Raw genomic sequence first — 19,276 nt, forward strand, 5'->3', positions numbered from 1 at the left:
AATGTATTTTTTCTTCTTAAAGAACTTTTGTTTCAATATTGTTAAGGCAAACCATTTTTAAATTAACAACGTTCATTAAAACAATCACAAAAAAATGAGTTTACGACCAGAATTCACCAGACAAGACAGCCTCTCATCTTCCGTAAGCTATGAAGATGTTGATGACGAGCCTTCCCCATTTTCATCTTCCGAAGTTGATCAACAACAATTTGTGCTTGATAATAATTCATTGTTAGAGGCTAGATTTTCTATTGAACATGTAAAAACTGTCCTATCGCAACTCTACAAACAATTAACATGTTTTAATATTTTCATCATGATTTTAGTGTACATAGTAATCGTATCTGCAAGTTCCATATTTTTCTTTTTTGTTGCGTCCACAGATGTGAATTATGATGATAATGTTTACAATAGTATGAACACATTCGAATATCTGCACTATTCATTTACAGCCTCAAGAAGAATTCTGCACTGGAAGAGACTATTGATCGTGATTGCATTCCAATTATTTGTATTTATTAGTCATTTATCATTCTTCCTCACCTTCTTCCAATATTGCAAAAACAAATACGTGCAAGGACCTCTAATCAGAATGGAACATTTGAAAACAATTTACAAGCAAAAATTGTTCATTGCTGTTTCCTTAATAACTCTCACGAGTATGATTAGTCTCTTCTTACTATCTCCTAATATTGTTAATTGGCTGTTTGGACTCTAATTTTCAGTTCCTTGCAATGGTTGTGAATAAAACTTATTATCCAAATCAGTTTCATGTTTTTTCAAGTTGATAAATTGATCATTCTCAATTACATTCTTGTAATAGTGATTGACAAAGGTGAGGAGATTGTTAAGAATTTCTAAAAACTTGTCATTGGACATGTAAATCAAGTGTAATAATTTAGGTGAGGCAATCTTTTCAAATATAAATATACAAAATAGTAAAATATTGAGATAAATACTCGTGATGGTCCAAAATAACTGATTCACAAATGATTTTGGTATTTGCATGAGATTTTTCATTCTCAAATAAACTGAAAGAATCATGTAGAAATTCTTTGGATTATTATTTCTAATCTTGGCTAGTAATCTGGCAACAGTGAGCTTTGCATTGGTTCCAATTCTGAAATACTTCCTAAAATTTAACATTAAATCCGAAAGATGATTCTCCAATTTGGACAATTCAATTACAATAATCGGTTTGATAAAAAAATTGAATCGATCATGTACATAGGTTACAGTTAATAGAGTTAAAATTGCTAATGATTTGATAATGTTCAATAAAATTTCCACAAACAGAATAATCATACTAGAAGTAATTGGTCTATCAATAGTTGTATAATATTCTGGTTTGATTTTTTCATTTTCAGAACTCTTCTCATTAAAATCAATCCCATCACTATTACTGCTCGCATTAAATAATTTAAATAGCATCTTATCAATACTATATACTGTATTATTAGTATTACTACTAGCATTATTATTTACATTAAAATTCTGTTTTGATGATGGATCATCCTCTTCCTCAATTGGTAGATCAAATCCAACACTTGATGATTTCTTCTCCTTTTCCTTTTTTGAATTTTCTTTATCTAATAACTTCATATTGTGATGATCATCTTCATCAACCATTTCCAAAACATTGTAAACACTCTTTATAAAATTGGTCAATTTGTTCACTGATTGAAATGGATGTAATAATATCTGTGAATCATATTCATTATAATATTTAGCCTTTATCCTTTCATTACTATTAATATTGTGAGAAAATAAATTATGAAGAATTGGAGCATTGGTTGAAATTTTGAACAAGTGATGATCTAATAAATCAATCTTATTTTCCTTTAACTTGTTGAGAATTTTCGTTCGTAATTCCTGATTTTTAATGGGTTTCAAGTGTGAGAGGAGTTGAACAAGTCTTCTCCTTTTCGAATAATCGGATGGTGGTGTTGTTGATGATGGTATTTTGTATGTTGATGATGGTGTCGATGATGAATCCGAGTGTTGTGAATGTTCATTATTATGATGTTGTTTATCAAATGAGTGAGGATGAATTGTTAAGAGATCAAATAGGAACATTTTTTAATTATTAAATGATAAATTTAATATTTAAATAATAATTCAAATAATTATTATTTTAATTAATAATTAACTTTATAAAACACTTTCTTTACATAAAAATTCCTCTTGTTGATCTCTCACACGTTGTTCTTCTCTCTTTCTCTCTTTACACTTTTTACACCAATCTTTCAATTCTTGAATGAGATTCTTCTTATCTTTGAATCTTCCTCTACGATTCACCAAATCAGTTCCACACTTGTAATGAAGAATAACATGGCTATTATGAATGGGTTTCTTAATTACAATACCCTTATTGTTACTATTACTCAAGCTTGAATCTATTGTTTTACTGACATTATTCATTGATAATGATGGTGCAGTATTATTGATACTGCCCTGTTGTTGTTCATTGTTGGTGGTGGTAGCATTCTTCTTTTCAAAATTAGACAAATACCATCCCCTAGTCATGGAATAGAGAGAGGCTGATTTGTTATTGTTATTTGGATAGCCTGGTAAGAGCTCTTCGAGATCTAATTTACGACCAAATACATTGAATTGTACATTATTATAGTTAGTGGAGGATGAGGTAGCATTGTTTGTTGTGGAATTGTAGAGAATTGGAGAAACTGGAGGATGATCATAATTCATTATGGATGAGAGTGATGAGGATTTGTGCAATTGTTGTTGTTGCTGGCCTACATTATTTGGTCCACTATTATTCAAGCCTAGTGTGGAAACATTTGGTGTTGTTGTGGTACTACTAGTTGAGTGATGATGCATTGGATAGGGTGAATAGTGATGATGAAGTGGTTGTTGTTGTTGAGGATTCGAATTCATCACAATTGCACTACCCAGTGCAGGAAATGAAGAAGGTGGTGGAGGTGGAGGAGCCAAAGCTGATGATGATGATGATGGTGCAAACATTGTCTGTTCCATCATCATTGTATTGGGTGCTATTATCGAAGAAGATGAAGAATGAGGGATAGCGGTTGAAGATGGTGGTTGCATCATTTTATTTTAAAATAAATGTCTAACGGCTATGAACGCAAATCAATAAGAAAACGCGCTAAATTTTAAAAAAAATTAAAAAACATTCTAAGGAGATTTGCAATAAATAATTTGGATTGAGGATCATTCAGTCACTCATTCTTTGAAATAATAAGAATGAAATGTTTGATGAATAAATAATATTTGATTTTTATAAAAATAGAACAAAAAAAATGTCAATACTCGAAGAACAAAACACACTCCCATTCTCTGAACAAGAATCACCAGAAAATTATCTTTATTTTCTTACCACAGTTAATCCAACAGATTTTATTAATACGTCGGAGAGAGGAAGTAAAATTGTAAAATTATTTTCGGAACACTTTTTACCTTTGCCCTTCTCATCGAATGAGGATGGATCTGACTTGACAGAGGAAACAACAGTAATTTTACTTGTTCCATACTTTATTGCATTGGGAACTTTGCAAATTAGACAGGAAAATACTCAGCCATTCAATATGGAATTGCATCAAAAAAATAGAAAGATTCAATTGAAACAAGCAAATGAATATTTTTGTAAATTTTTAAATTTGGCTTTACAATATGATCAGGTTAATGATGATTACCTCTCTTGGGTATTGCCTCATACAATGAATAGGGATGATGATGAGGAGGAACAAGTTGCAAAATCTACCAAGAAACAGGATAAGGCATTCGAACAATTGATGAATGACAGAAGTCAAATGGTATTGCGAATGAAGACAAAGAATGCCTTAGCACAGGAGTTATTTTCAAACGTTGAGGAAATGTCTGAATTGGAAATTTCTAGATTATTGTCGAGTGTTTCTCTTGGAGAGGATTCAAGCAAGAAGGTTTCAGAACAAGTGAAAAAGAAAATGTTGAACATTAGAGATTATATTAACTTTTGCGTTCTAGACACTTTGGAGAATTTAGCTTCCAACAGTAGAGAAGAAGGAATGCTCAATGCAGTTTCTGCTCGTCCTTCCATGCCTCAACATCCTTCCCAATCGTATCAACAACAAAGTGGTTCAACATCAGGACAACCAATTTCCCATCTTAAGGCTACATCTATTAATGATGTTCTTAATAACCGTGGGGTTCTCTCACAAATGGGCTATAATATGATCTTACTTCCAAATAATAATGGTGGCAATACTGGAAACAAGTCAACCAGTAGTGGCAATTCATTACAAAAGAAGGCACTCGCCAATCAGTCCATTCAATCCAATATTATCAATAATAGAACAACAAGAGAGGATATCAAAAGTAGAGTGTTTGGATCCTATGTTCCTGGACCAACAGTATCTCTGGAAGAGTTTGCCCGACAGGAATGTATCGACATGCACCAAAGAGAAGAAAAAGACAAGCAATTCAAACAAGAACAGACTCAAAAGAAGAAGGATGACGAAGAGGAAGAAGATGAAGAGGAATTGAAAAAGAAGAGAGTGTGGGAAGATTGGAAAGATGATCATGTTAAAGGTTCTGGTAATATGAGAGATTAAAATACATCATAATAATTTTCACTCTTGACCACAATCAATGAAGGTTTGAGACATGTTCTCACAAATTCTACAACTTGTTTCACAGCTTCCACCATTCTATTTCCATTAATATCAATAAACACTTTCAATTCACATGATGGGTTACCATATTTATATCGTCTCCAAACTTTGGAAATGCTTTTTTGTTCCATTTCATCCAAACAATTGGACCACCAAAATTCAATCTCTGGATATTTCTTTTTAGTTTCCTCAATATAATCCTTTGAAATATCCAAACACAATAATTTTGCACAATTTTCAAATAATATTTTAGAGGTATCACCACGAGCAGAACCAATCTCAATCACAAAGTCTCCCGATTGCATTATTGGATCAACACCTCCTTTCTGTTGCTGTACAAAATCATACGATTTGAAAACTTGTGTTTTTGCAAGCATTCGGAAATCTCTTGTATCTCTACAAACAATCACCTTTTCTTGATGCAATAAACTCATGATGGGAATCATCTTGCTTGGAGAGACATGATAACAAGACTGATCTTTACAATATTGAATTTTATATTTTCCAACAAATTCACTCCTCTCACTTTCTACCACCTTGTTTACAACTCTGGCAATGGAGTATACTTTTTTCCCTTGAATTATCCATACTAGATTATATTTTGAAAATAGATATTCCTCATTGGAAGTAATTAATTGGTGATCAAAATTATTATATTCCACTTTTCCGAGATTATATAAAATTAATCCATCTTTTACTCCTTTCATTCCATCGTCATTGTTATTTTGATGAGTAATGGAAGTTTGTTCCACCATTTTTTTTGATCAGAAAAAAACTTGTCGTTACAATAATTTCATATTGGGAAGTTCCAAATTTGAAATCTTAATGAACTTTAAAGCAAAAATGCAACTCTCTTTCAAATGGACCTTAATTTAAAAGAAAGTTGGTTTCGAATATGATATTGATGTCTAACGATGGTAACACTGAACCACCAAAGAATGAAATCAAATCCACTAACATTTATTTTGGTCTCGTTCCAGGTGTTGACATCAGTATCAAGATTTTGGTTTAAGTTAATATTTGTATTGTTCCACACTTCCTTTGCTTGTTGAAGGACAGGATATCTAAATGTTCATGTTGCATTTTAACAAATTACCACGAGTAACTTCGTTGATAATTAACTATCAAGGTTGATAATGAACACATATGAATCTCTCATATAAGGAATAAAATTGCACTTTTTACAATTTGCTTCCTCGGCGTATTGTCAAAAGCAGCTGCATGAATGGGTTGTCTGTCCTTATTAGTACGGGTGTGCAAACAATGAGTCGGGAAATCTTCGGGCCACAACCCTACACAATACATGACCTTTACATTGTTACAAAAATACCTTGGATTTGTAGATAAGATATACAATGACGGCTATGTTTAATAATTAGAATTTAATTAATATTATTCAATTTAGAATGATCAAAGTTATGAGGTTTGGTGTGAAGATTACTGAAATCTCAAATAAGTATGCACAGATAATTTTCAAATTTTTGCCGAAGATAATTCCTCTGGAATCCTCTGGAAATGGTTGCAAGGTATTGACCGACCATACGAATTAAGGGGTTGAAAAGCAAGAAATCCTGCCACATCACTTAGATACCACTATTTCACTGTGGCTTGAGGATTGTTATTATTGAATAGATCGACTGCTGTCGCCTAGTAGATGCATTGAGTGGAGTTAGTGGCGAAGAGATATTGCCTTCCACAATCATCATTGATAACCGTCCTTTAAATTCTTCAACCTCAACATGAGTGAATATACTTTGTCATGTGGTATAATATATGAACTTTGTACTTAGATGCCGCTTGCTCCTGAAAGCTACTTTAACTATCATCTCAATGTAGTGGTGCATTGCAAGGGGTTCCAAATAAGTTGCACCTCCACTAAACAAAGTGTTGCACAAAAGTGGCTGTCTGGTTGAGCACAATCCAAGCTAAATTAAAAAAAAATCAATATACCCTATCGCTTATTGCCTCAAAAAATTGTTTTCCTTCATCACACAGTAAAAATACATCATCCTTAAATCTACGACAAGGACAATTTTCAAAACAACATTAAAAACAACAACAATCAACTCTTGAGCATTTCCAACAACAATTACGCAGTCTAGTTTATTATATTCATACAATCATCTTCATTGTTGGGAATTTAGAAAATGGGAATCAATAAGGTTACACCAATAGAGAATTTTCCAACTCCCTCCTATAACAACCACACGTTGGATCCCAACGCTTGCGAATTGCAGGAAATATCATCAAATGGATCTTTTAATTATTTACAATCATCAATAGGGAAATTGAGTGCTAGAAGTTTTGATGTGAGGGCCGTTACCAAAACTTCCTTCTCCAACACTATTCATGTCTCAAGCAAACGGATGGGGAGACCAGATACACCTCCCCCGAACGACCTCAAAAGTATAATTCCCTGGTTCAGATATAATTGCTTAACACTGGCTAACTTGGTGATTGTGTTTGTGCTCATATTTATATTATTGTTCTGTATTGCTTTTGCCTTGACCATTGTGCTCTTCACAGGTCATATTTCATCAGAATTGAGTTCGGTAACAATTGGTGTCATAAAATCCAAGGTGGATCTCTTTCTGAAGGAACGATTAGGTGTCGTAGAGACTGTTGCCTTTACTGCTCAACAAGATGTACGAATGCTTATCAATCAGTTTGCTTATTCCCCATCACCATTCTCCTCTTCTGCTCTCTCTTCCCATATCAGAGAATACCTCTCCTCACGCTTAATTTACCACAACATTACCTCGATAGGGTTATATTTTGAAAATTGCTTGGGCAATGCAAACACTTCTTCCATGTACAAATGCCAACTTGATCAATCAACAGATTTTGTAAATAGCTATATTTGGATGAATCAAACAATGAATTCAGATTTGAACACTTACCAAACAAGTGAACATCGAAATACATCCATCACCATTGATACCTCCCAACCTCTTCAAACCATAGTCTCGAGTTCCACTAAAATTCCATTAAACTTTGAAGATTCAACTCTCCTCCACTCTGATTCCGCCTACCGTACCTTTTCCAATGCATTCTATTTAGATATGAAAGACAAACTTGTCAACCTGCCAGCCTATCAAGCTCTACAAGGTGTATGGTCACCATCCTCTAAAATAGATCCATCCAAATTTAATCTAGTCTTTACTGTGCCTATTTTTGATGCCAATAATTTGCAACTCTATGGAATAACCCAGGTGGAATATCCCTTACAAGCTTTGGCTCATTTAATGAGGACATTTACTTATCAATCAAAGGGTTACATTGTTCTTTCAGATTTGAACACTGAAAAAGTGGTTATTAGTTCTCTTCCAGATTCTTACACTCTTAAATCGATCTATGATATTAAGGAACTGAACATTGGTAAACTAATGACGTATCTCAAACAGAATTCCTTCCTCGATTTCAATTCTGAAATCTCAGTCAGCGGAGTTGAATTTGAGGGGCTGGTCTACAATATGCTCAATACAAAATTCTCCTACAATAACGTTAACTTAGGGATGACCATTGTATTGGTCGATGATTCGGTTCAAGAATTCCACAATGATACCCTGTACTTGGCTATTTGTATTTCAGTTGGTTATGTAGTAATTGGACTTGTAATGGCTATTATTTTAGGGTTCTTAATTTCGAAACCTCTCAAAGCATTGAGTGTTGAGTTTGGTCACATTAAGCACATGGACCTTGAGAAGGTTAGACAACACTTTTCAATGTTTGGTGAATTCCAAGTTCTCTTCCAAAAGTTGGATGAAATGGTTGTTTGGTTGAATGATGTTCGTTCTTTCATTCCTAACAGTATCTTGATGGAAATTAGAGGTGATTCAATTGACAATGATGTTACAGAGACTGAAATTGTTACGACAAACATCAATGTAAAAGACAAATTAGCAGAGACCAAAGGAAGAGCAAGTAGTGAAATTCCAGAAAACTCAATCGCTAACATTGCAAAGGGGTTCAAGACCTATCAAGAATACTCAGTTTTGTATATGCGTATCATGGACTTGGAATCATTAACAGTTACCGAGAGAGCATTCTACTTTGAAAAGGTTCTTGAAATTTCATCAAAGATTGCAAAGAAAAACAATGGTGATATCCAATTATTGGATATTAGCAGAATACGTATTTACTATTGTGATCCAAATAATGAAAATGCCTCCAAAAAGGTGATTACAATGGCTTTGAAAATTTTGAGTGTTGTTGCTGATTTTAGCTCAACAATGGAGCAACAAGGAAAGTTGCCGTGCAACTTGATAATTTCAATCTCTACGCAGAAGGCTCTCGTTGGTAATATTGGTACTAGGGAGCATAGAATCCACACCATTGTTAGTAGATCCATTTCATTGTGTGAACAAATGATGCTCATCGCCAAATCATTGAATATTTCACTTATTGTAGATTCTAACTCTTGTGCTGCAAACTTGGGAAACTATGTTTATAGGCCAGTTGACAGAATTTCAGTGGAAGACGATTTGATGGTTATTTATGAAATCTTTAGAGAAAATCAAGTAAATGACCAAGAATGGATGTACGAACTGGATCAAAAGGAAAAGAATAGTAGCTACAATGAATATCAAAGTGCATTCCAAACCTTATTGAAGGGAGGACCCAAAATTGAAGAGTACCGTGAAGCCATCTTGAAAGTTAGACGATTCAAAGGATCTAATGGTTTTGATCGAGATCTTACTGCTGACCATCTAATCTTTATGCTGGAAAGAGTTTCTGAAAGTTGTGAGAGAGGCCTTTCTGAAAAGTTGAGCCCACAATTCACTTCATCCTATCAATATTGTTCCAGAATATATACAGAATGGGAAAATAAGTTTGGTATGGATGTGCTGAAAATTAGACCAGTTGAAATTGTCAATAATAAATAATCTACTTCAAGTTTAGATTAATTTTGTTAATACTTTGACTTATTTTATTGGAAAGCAACTTCAACCTTATCCTCATTTACAATTCTCTTTCTTTGATAAAAGAGCATGTAAGCATTTGAAGTTTTCAATTCCTTCTCTGTAAGTGGCGAAACAGACGAATCGTTGAAACAATACCATCTACTATCTTCACAATTTTTAGCATATGAATAATAGTGACCACCATAGAGACCTCCTGTATGACAACTGATAGCAAATAAATCATAGAGCATGTGGTCTTCTGGCTTTCTAACCATATAATCACTCAAGTCAAGATTATAGATTGGATAATCAACAAGTGCATTCACTTTCTCCCTACCAAATCTATTAAAACCAAATCTCTTGAGATGGATAATTAAAATTTCAGGGCTAGACCAAACACAACACTGTTTGAATGCACAAACATGTTTCTTACAATCAGGGCAATACCATTGGTCTCTTTCTCCGAGTTGTTCCATTTCACTATTCAATTTCAAACAATCGTCCAGACTAATGTTTTGAGATCGAGGGGCCTCGTTAGTAATATTTTGTTCTGCAACATGAACGGTTACTGTTTCTTTAGTTTTCAACATTTTAACATCAAACCAATCAACAGAGAAATAATAATTATCCTCCTGTTGTAAGTATTCCTTAACCATATCATCTCTATCATCATAAAGAATTGGAATGCCACATGTATCATTTACAACCTCAACAGACTTGTCAATAACTGTAAATTTAAATGGAATATTGGCTGGATCAAAGGCAGGGAAAAGTGTCTGACGTAAAATTTCAATTCTTTCAGCAAGAGGATATTCTTGTCCATCCTCTTTGGTCGGTTGTAAATTAGTTTCAGGGTCTTCTGGTGATTTCTTGGCTACTCTTTGTAAATGAGACCAAAGAATATCATAAAAGTCCTTTGTGGAAATTTCCTTCTTTACGAATAATACAAATGGAATACCCACACTCTTGAATTTTCCCTCTTCGGAAGGGTATCTCTGTCTTATTGGAATAATTAAATACTTCTCAGGAGAGTAATCATCTGGAACATCAGCACATAATACTTTTGGAGTTGATTTGGCGTTAGGATCAATAATCTTAACACTATCATTAAAAGAGAATTGTCTTCCAATAGAAAATCCAGCCATGGCAAAGAATTGGAGTTTTTGTGGGTCTCTTCCACTAACTTTAGCAAATTGAGTGGCAAGTACTTGAACAGTTGATTGCTTTGGTAACTCGACAGTATATTTAGTTGCTCTTCCTCCATTTTCTGTATTCAATAAAATTACATCCAATCGGTGAGGCATTGATTTACCAACAGGAACTGAAAGATACTATATAAGTGTAAATAATTATTCAATTTAAAAAAATCCTTACCATAAATGGGTCAAACTTGACTGAAATCTTGTTACAAACTTTGAATACATATTAGCAATAAAATACAAATAACAAACTTACCATTACAAATAAGAGTAGACTTGAGTTGTCCTTGAAATAAATCTACAATTACACTATCATTTCTCTTCAAATGTTGTTCCCAAGATTCTTTTGCAATCACTTCATCAGGTCGTCCGTCATAATCCTTTGCTTCAATATATGGTTTGTTGATTACCTTGTTTAAATCTTCATGTAAACCATCCAATAAATATGATGTCAATTCTTGAGAGTCGTGTTGATTATAGCCAGAGAATTGAGGGGCAAATTGACTGATGGCATACTTAAAGTTGGTTGGAGTAAAGTTGGCACCACCACTCCACATTTCTTTAATGAGAGAGGCAAAGTTATTAGCAAGTTTACCCTTAGTTCCCAATGGATTGCTTGTATTGATATGCTTTGCATAGAGTCCACTTATAAAGTAATTTTTAAGAGGTACAGTGTTAGAGAGACATTGAATAGCACTGTTCATAAAGCACGTATTACCCAAATTTCTCAATCCACACAAACCTCTCTTTTTACTCTTACCTGAGGCAGGAGTTGCAATACCAAATGTACTAAATGAATAATCCTTGATACTATCCCAAATTTCACTTAATTTACTTCTCTTTTCTTCGTCATCTTCATCTTCCTCTTCATCACTAGCATCGTTTGATTCTTGCTTTTTTTTGAAAATTTCAAGTGGAAATTCTCCACCATTTTGTTTAAACTCAAAAACGATACTTTGTCCATCAAAAATTAGAGCTTTTTCAAGAGTTTGACTCTCACTGTCAGCAATGGCACTGGCGCTTGAATCTTCCTTTCGCCACATTCTGCAGTTTTTCAAAGTTGATGTTTTCTGAATTATTGTACTTTCAAAAAGAACACAACCAAGCATTTTCAAATCCTTGGTAGCCAATTTTTTGCTTACTTGAATTGTTGTCTTGGTATCTTTCATGATTGTTCCCTTTTCATTGACCATATAAATATTGAGAATATATGGATGAATTTCTACACGTCTCATTTGATTATTTTCCAAGCCATCCACAATAACTCTTCTGACGATTTTTTGACTATTATTAATTTCTCCATACCAATGGGCTAATAAATCATAACTCTGTATAATTATTAGTAGTAATTATTATTATAATTAGTTTGACAATAGTATTATAATAAAACTAACCTCCTCGGAAACAAACTCAAAATCTTGTCTTGTAATATCTCTTTTAAGAACTGTTGTGAATAGAACAGAACCATCTCTTGTAAAATTGGTAAATTCTGGTACTAATGGATGTTTTAAACTAAAACCATTATAAATGAGAACTTCTTGAATAATGTCACTATTGTCAATTGGACCAGGAGCAGGAGATTTTTTATGTGATGTTTCCTTGTGTTTCTTCTTTCCAACATTTTCATTTGGATAATTTACATATTCTTTCCAAATCTTGAACCATGATGAAGAAATAATTACAAATGTGCTTCCTGCTTTAAAAGGTGACTTGTTTTCAATTGATTCTATTTTTTCCCTTTGTTTTTTAGCATCGGGTTTTGTGTAACTCGTCTTTTTACTCTTACTCTTGGCAGTAATGATCAGAGAAATGCTTCCTTTTTGTTTGGCTGGAGCATTTGCTGTTGTTGTTGGGAGATCTTCATAATCTTCCGAGTCATCCTCTCCATTGGTACTGCCATTTGTCTCGCTCAATGCTGATGATGGAGGTGTAGTTCCATCCTTTTCATCTCCACCATTACTCGTTGATTCATCGGTTTCTGGTGAATGAGTATTTGTTGTAGTGGTGGTGGTTGTCGTATTATCCATGCTATTATTATTTGCTTCTTCTTGTTGTGTTTTTGTATCTGAAGAAGAATCGGAATGTTCACTATTATTGTTGTGGTGGTTATTCTGGTGATGATCATCGGTCATTGAATTTTGTTGTTCATCACCTCCTCTAACCTGCTTCTCACCATTAACTTGTTGTGTGGTTGAGTTCATTTTTTTGTAATCGAAAACATTGGGTGTTGTTGTCAAAATTTGAATGGATAAGAAGTTGTTGTACTATCTTTTGAGTTTAATTGAATGATGATAATGGAATTGTTCTTTTTGTGTTTTAGATGCATCACTATATTATCATTATGTGGTAAAAGAAATAGAGATGAATCAATAATTAAATCTGTAATTTAAATTGATTTTTAAAGAGGAGGAACTTATTAAGTGTAAAAACAATTCATAATATTCGATTACTATTCATATCAAATAATTTAAAATAATATTTTAATCTTATTGAAAAATAATTAATTCATCAACTTCATTTTTATTAATAAAAAATACATCAACAACAACCTAGGATATTTAATTAACTATCGAGATGAACAAACCAGAAGCACACGAACTTTTCGATCTTGAAGGTGAAATCAAGCTTCGTGAAGAGAAGATTGAAAAGATGCCAAATGCTGCTAATTTTATTGTCAACAAGGAAGATCACACTCTTGGAAATATTATTAGAATGCGTTTACATGAGGATAAACGTGTTTTATTTGCCGGATACAGAAATCCTCACCCTCTGGAACATCACATTGAAATTAAAATACAAACAACCGATGATATTGAACCAAGAGATGCTCTCGTAGGAACAATAGATTCTCTGATTAGAGATTTTAATTATATGAAGAGGGAATTTAAACATGCTGCTAAGGAAATTAATAATAATTTTGTTGCCTATGATGATGAACATGACGATCATCACGGACATCACTATGATGAAGATGATGGTGTTGAGGATTTCCAATAATTTATTTAATTTATTATTAATGATTTGGCGAAACACATTAATTTTGATCTTCTCTAAGTCTTGTAAAGTTGTATTTTTCACATTCTTCCATAAATCTTAATATCAATTATAGAAATTACAATTTAATTTTCTTTTTTTTAATATCTATTGGAATAATGTCATCTTTATAAATACATTTTTTTACTTAATTGTACAGCTTGTATTAAATTTACACGTTTTGGGCCTTCAAAATTGAATCAGTAACACTTGAAATAGATTGGAGAGTTGATCTAATAGTAGAGTCCCAAATTTGCAAGTTTTCAGCTCCACTTTCAAAGTAAATAATATTATCAATTTGATCAATTGAACCAGGCATACGTTCTTCAGAAATCATCTTGGAAGCAATCTTTTCAGCTTCAGCAGCAGAAATTCTAAGCAATGTACCCAATTCATCAAATGTAATATTGTTATAAATCTTACTGGCAGCCAACAAGTTGTGTTCAATAATTGAGCTTTCGAGAGTTGTCTTTCCTTGAGCATCAGTAGCCTTGTGGTGTTCCTTCAAGTGTTTTTCAATAGCCTTAACTTCGTGTGGACGAAGGATTCTACCCAAGAACATCTTTTCCAAAGCAGAGAACAATTCTAAATGAGTACAACGTTCATCCTTGAAAAGAGTGGCCAAGACACGAGAACGATCTGGACCAGCTTTGGCTAAAATAGCACAAACAGCAGCATTATTCAAAACAGACAATTGTTCAGCTTCAATAACCAAGTGAGATGTCTTGTAATAACGACGAGCAGCTGTCAAAAAGTCTCTCTTCAAATCGGAGAGAGTAGCAAAACAAAAACTGTGCATAACTTGCAAGTTTTTGTCACTAACTTCATCTACATAGTGGCTAACCTTGTTAACATAAGTTTCGGCATAGGCACTTTCACCTGCACCCAAATAAAGTTGAGCAACTTCCAAACACAATGCAACACCAGCATTGGAATCATTTTGTAAAACAGCATCAAATTCAATTGGTGTAAGTTGTTGGGCTGCCTTGACAAAATCTTGATCAATTTCTCTAATATCTCTAGAGAGTTGCTTTCTAATTGTGATATTGGCATCAAAAAATGTAGAATTAGCCAAAGGTCTGATGAGGTCAATGGTTTCCTCGGCAATCTTCATTCTCAATTTAGCATCTTCAATTGTGGAAATTTCATTAGCATAAGTTTCCATAGCTTGTCTGCTGACAATTGTAGGAATACTACTATCAGAGACTATTTTGATGATGATCAAAAGGATCCGTGTTGTTATTGTTATATTTAATTATGAACAATTATGCCGATATCAATAATAATTATAATATATTCGTGATGATGATCGCAATTATTTGTTGTCAAGTGATCAAATTTTAATATTAAATACACAAGATCAAAAATATTCAAACACTCTAATTACTCTATATCGCTAATTACTTACGATGTTTAACCAATTCAATCAAACCAGCTTTATCACCCTTGCCAATCTTGTCTTTGATAAAGTTTTGATATTCGGTCACACGCTTCTCAGTTTCTTGAATGGATGCGATAGCAGAGAGTGAACTCATTTTTGTGTTTCTTTGCAAGTTGAAAAATTCAAAAATAGAACACCAAGCCGAACATCTGAAGAAAAACCAATGGCGTTGACTTTACCAATGATGTGTGGTGAACATGCAACTTGAAATAGTTTTGTAAAGCAATCCTCTTTTCATGGGAATAATGAAAATACTCTATTGTAGTCGTATTCTCAACCTATCATCATGTAGCAGCATTATTTAACATATGCCATTAATAATTGCAACACGTGTTTTATAGACAACTATTAATTTTGAAATTTAATAATAATCATCATCACAAAAATACAACAACAAGGAAGAGAAGGAACTCATCACACAATGAAAATATTTGTCACTGTCGGAACAACACAATTCGAGGATTTAATTCAATTAATTTGTAAGCCATCTGTGTTGCAGGTATTTTACAATCAAGGCTACACTCACATTACAATTCAGATCGGTACTGGCTCTTTCGAACCACCATCACAATGTCCAATCAAGGGAATGACTTGGGAGTGTTATAGGAAAAAACCATCAATTAAGGAGGATATTATTTCTGCTGATTTAATGATTACACATGCAGGTGCAGGAAGTATTTTCGAAACACTTAAACTTGGAAAAAAGTTAATTGCTGTTCCGAATGAGAGTTTAATGGGTAATCATCAATTAGAATTGGCCAAGGCTTTGGAAGGAACTGGTAATTTAATTTCTGCTCGTATTTGTAATTTTGAACAAGTAATTTCAGATCCATCTATCTTTCAGAAAATTTTAACTTTAAAACCAATGAATTTATCAAATACTCAAGCCTTTCCAAATATTGTGGAGGAAACTTTATTAATCTAAATGAAATGATATCATAATTTGTTTAAAATTTCTTTTTCGTTAAACTAAAGAAATTTTCTTTTTCAACATTTAGTTCAAGTGAGATCTTCTTGTTTGAGTTGTTTAAATACTCAACTAAAGCTCACCAACGATCGATCAAACAAAATAAAAAAAACAAAAGTAAACAAAGAAACATAGATTCATCACTTAAAGGTAAACAGAATAGTTCTTCATTTTAAGAATGAATTGTTTGTATTAAAGGAACCAATAATAAAACATATTCTTTACAATTAACTCAGATCAAAACAAAAGATTCGGTAATTTGAATATTGTAGATCTTTATTAAGGTGCAACTAAAAAACATATGGCAAGGTTATTGGGATTTTGTTTTTTTCTAAAGAGATTCAACAAATTGATTTTTAGTGGAACATTTATAAGACACATGGAAACAACATATTCCTCTAACAAATTATGAAAACCAAGTGTGTGAGTTTGTAAATTAGTTTGTTTAGTAGAAAGTATTATCTAGCACACCTGAAAGTGGTTAGGGAAGAATTGGTTTTCAATAATGAAGATTTTGTTTTTTCTTAATTTTTGAAATAATTGTTGTGTTTTATTGGTACTTTCTTTAGATTAACGTTAATGAGTTAAACATCAAATGATTTACCATACTTTTACAATCTTAAACACTAACAAAAAATTTATCAACCTAATTCTTAATTTACGGTTGGTACTTATTAGAGATCTTGAATTATTTTGTTCTTTCAATATGATTTTCTTATAAAATCAATTAAATTTAAAAAGGTTCACCAATTTTTGAATTACAAACTCATCAATATAAATGTTGTGGTATTGAATTTAGAGATGTAAATTTTGAATACAACGTTCCTCTTTTTATTTCAATGTGTGTAGTCTTTTACGTTTATCTAAAATATAAATACATCTTGTGTTTTGTAATTGGCAAATTCAAGTTTCAATTTTGTTGAAGAAAATCTTTTTAAAAATTAAAAAAAATCATTATCCAACAGAAAAGAAATTAATGATGACGTCAAATCATTCATTTTCACTTGGATATTTAATGATTCTTCTCAAAGTAACAACAGCAATACTGTTACTTCTTGGCAACATTTCTCATGCTAAAATTGTTCAAGTTCAAGTTTTATCTAGACATTGTGATCGTTCTCCAGTTTCTCAATATCAAATTCCGACGGATCCTTGGGATTGGCAAGGATTTTTAGCCAAATATTCGTATAGTGATGGTGTTTCTCCTTCAATTCAGATTCCTTTCGGCCAAGGACAATTAACTGGACTGGGTCTTCAACAATGCTTTCAAGGTTTGTTTTTTGTTTCGAATAATTATCATGTAACACTCAATGAAAACTAGTTGGTAAACATTTTAGAAATAGATACTTGTCAAGATTTATGAATAATACCCAGAATAATGGTATGTTAATATCTCTGATAATTTAAATTCAATTCGGATAATTGTCATCACATAAAGGAGTGAATGAAAATCCAAATGTCATTAGTAATTTAGTTTATCCACAAAACAATCAAATGGATACCACCACTGCTCACTGGAATCCTCAGGACTTTCGTTTCTATGCTACCAATTATGATAGAACATTATTTTCAGTATTCAGCATTGCACAAGCAATGTTTCCGAATGGATATGGACCACTGAGCGATATTTCATTGAATGGACAAGTGAATGCAATGCCACAAGGAATGCAACCAATTCCAATTCATACTCAAACATCAACCAATGAAATTTGGATGTCTGGCTATGGCAAATGTCCAACTATTGATCTCAACAATGAGGAAAATCAACAAAGTAGTGAATATTTGAAAATGATTGCCGATTTTAAACCATATTTGAAAATTATTTCTAACTTGACTGGTATTCCATTTGAGAATGGGTTGATTACAATGAATAGTCAAAAATCATTCCTATCAAACATTTTCTCGAATACTGAAAGCAAAGATGAAACAAGAGTTCCATTCTACAAATATCTTGCTAGCCCAGAAGATGCTCCAACACAACAAGAATCCACACTATCAAGCTATCCACAATTTACAACACCAATTGATTTTTCAAACTTCTACTTGGTTTTGGATTTACTCAATGTTCAATACTCACACAATCAACTCAATTTGAAGGGAATTTTGGATATTTGGGAAAAGATTCTACAAATTGGAGATGCTTCAACCTATAGTACCTTCTCAAGAAAGGTTCAAGGCACTTTGGGAGGTGGTCCACTCGTTCAAAAGATGATTGTTGAAATGGAAAAGATGATTAGCTCTCTCAGTGGTTTGAAGGCAGACAAGCAAGCAGATAATTATGGAGCTGATCCTGATGAAAGTAAGACAGTTCCATACAAGTATGTTCATTACAGTGCTCACGACGTGACAATCTTATCCCTTATGGCTGCTCTCAAACTCTCTGATGACTATCCTCAATTGAGAGCAATTCCACCGTATGGATCTCAAATCTTATTTGAACTTCATCAAAGTGACAATGTACCAGCTGGTCAAAAACCAACCCTTGACGATTTTTATATTAGAATCAGATATAATAGAGGCTTTTCTGATGATAGTTTCACAGAGTATAGTTTGATTTCTCTGGCTGGAACTGGTTGCAAACCAGGAAAGGATTCTAATTTCAATTGTTCCTATTCTAATTTCAAGAGTGTTTGTCAAGCTGATGCCATTCCAAAAGATTGGTGCTCTGAATGCAAGAATACTAAGGCAGACATTTGCGTTAGAGCTTTATATGAAAAGGAAAGATCACTAACTACTATCATGCTTGTAATTCTTCCAATCATGGGAGGTTTATTATTGATTCTTTTGGTCTTAATTGCCATCATTCGTTTGAGAAGCAGTAAACTGTCAAGAATGGTCAGAGGAACAGCTGATACCACAACCATCAATAGTGAAAGTGCAACTCTCTATCAAACTCTTCATTAAAATCAATTCAATTTCTCAATTAGATGATTCTTGAATATTAAGTCATCACACTTCTTATTGTTGACAAATCTCTTTGTGTGTTACTACAGCAACAATACGACTGGAAGATTCAAAAATTTGAAATGGTTAATTTCTTTTTTAAAAAATATCAACTAGAAAAAAAACATAACACTACTCGATATTTCCTCTCTCGATTTTTA

At 32.9% G+C, this 19,276-nt stretch overlaps 9 protein-coding genes across 9 annotated transcripts; 5 read left to right on the forward strand and 4 right to left on the reverse strand.

Moving 5' to 3' along the window:
* Positions 1–714: 714 nt before the first annotated feature.
* NAEGRDRAFT_45440 (uncharacterized protein) lies at positions 715–2,076 on the reverse strand (the record flags this gene model as incomplete). Its single annotated transcript, XM_002682821.1, has 1 exon — positions 715–2,076. One exon carries the CDS (start codon positions 2,074–2,076, stop codon positions 715–717), a length of 1,362 nt encoding a protein of 453 aa, XP_002682867.1.
* Positions 2,077–2,151: 75 nt separating this feature from the next.
* NAEGRDRAFT_45441 (uncharacterized protein) lies at positions 2,152–3,069 on the reverse strand (the record flags this gene model as incomplete). The annotated part of the gene is made up of 1 exon (XM_002682822.1): positions 2,152–3,069. One exon carries the CDS (start codon positions 3,067–3,069, stop codon positions 2,152–2,154), a length of 918 nt encoding a protein of 305 aa, XP_002682868.1.
* A 209-nt stretch (positions 3,070–3,278) lies between these two features.
* On the forward strand, positions 3,279–4,568 carry NAEGRDRAFT_61888 (uncharacterized protein; the record flags this gene model as incomplete). Its single annotated transcript, XM_002682621.1, has 1 exon — positions 3,279–4,568. One exon carries the CDS (start codon positions 3,279–3,281, stop codon positions 4,566–4,568), a length of 1,290 nt encoding a protein of 429 aa, XP_002682667.1.
* Positions 4,569–7,504: 2,936 nt separating this feature from the next.
* On the forward strand, positions 7,505–9,514 carry NAEGRDRAFT_61889 (uncharacterized protein; the record flags this gene model as incomplete). Its single annotated transcript, XM_002682622.1, has 1 exon — positions 7,505–9,514. One exon carries the CDS (start codon positions 7,505–7,507, stop codon positions 9,512–9,514), a length of 2,010 nt encoding a protein of 669 aa, XP_002682668.1.
* A 25-nt stretch (positions 9,515–9,539) lies between these two features.
* Positions 9,540–12,932, reverse strand: NAEGRDRAFT_77906 (ubiquitin-specific processing protease; the record flags this gene model as incomplete). Its single annotated transcript, XM_002682823.1, has 4 exons — positions 9,540–10,863; positions 10,907–10,944; positions 10,988–12,059; positions 12,126–12,932. The coding sequence occupies 4 exons, from the start codon at positions 12,930–12,932 to the stop codon at positions 9,559–9,561; spliced, it is 3,222 nt and encodes a 1,073-aa protein (XP_002682869.1). The 3' UTR covers positions 9,540–9,558.
* Positions 12,933–13,305: 373 nt separating this feature from the next.
* On the forward strand, positions 13,306–13,728 carry NAEGRDRAFT_29567 (uncharacterized protein; the record flags this gene model as incomplete). The annotated part of the gene is made up of 1 exon (XM_002682623.1): positions 13,306–13,728. The coding sequence occupies one exon, from the start codon at positions 13,306–13,308 to the stop codon at positions 13,726–13,728; it is 423 nt and encodes a 140-aa protein (XP_002682669.1).
* Positions 13,729–13,936: 208 nt separating this feature from the next.
* NAEGRDRAFT_29721 (uncharacterized protein) lies at positions 13,937–14,974 on the reverse strand (the record flags this gene model as incomplete). Its single annotated transcript, XM_002682824.1, has 1 exon — positions 13,937–14,974. A coding segment is annotated over one exon (1,038 nt), but the record flags the coding sequence as incomplete, so codon positions are not given.
* A 652-nt stretch (positions 14,975–15,626) lies between these two features.
* Positions 15,627–16,130, forward strand: NAEGRDRAFT_29722 (uncharacterized protein; the record flags this gene model as incomplete). Its single annotated transcript, XM_002682624.1, has 1 exon — positions 15,627–16,130. One exon carries the CDS (start codon positions 15,627–15,629, stop codon positions 16,128–16,130), a length of 504 nt encoding a protein of 167 aa, XP_002682670.1.
* Positions 16,131–17,187: 1,057 nt separating this feature from the next.
* NAEGRDRAFT_77908 (acid phosphatase) lies at positions 17,188–19,109 on the forward strand (the record flags this gene model as incomplete). The annotated part of the gene is made up of 3 exons (XM_002682625.1): positions 17,188–17,443; positions 17,494–17,553; positions 17,611–19,109. The coding sequence occupies 3 exons, from the start codon at positions 17,188–17,190 to the stop codon at positions 19,074–19,076; spliced, it is 1,782 nt and encodes a 593-aa protein (XP_002682671.1). The 3' UTR covers positions 19,077–19,109.
* Positions 19,110–19,276: the final 167 nt, after the last annotated feature.

Source organism: Naegleria gruberi (genome assembly GCF_000004985.1).
Source record: "Naegleria gruberi genomic scaffold NAEGRscaffold_2, whole genome shotgun sequence".
NCBI lineage: Eukaryota > Heterolobosea > Eutetramitea > Acrasida > Naegleriidae > Naegleria > Naegleria gruberi.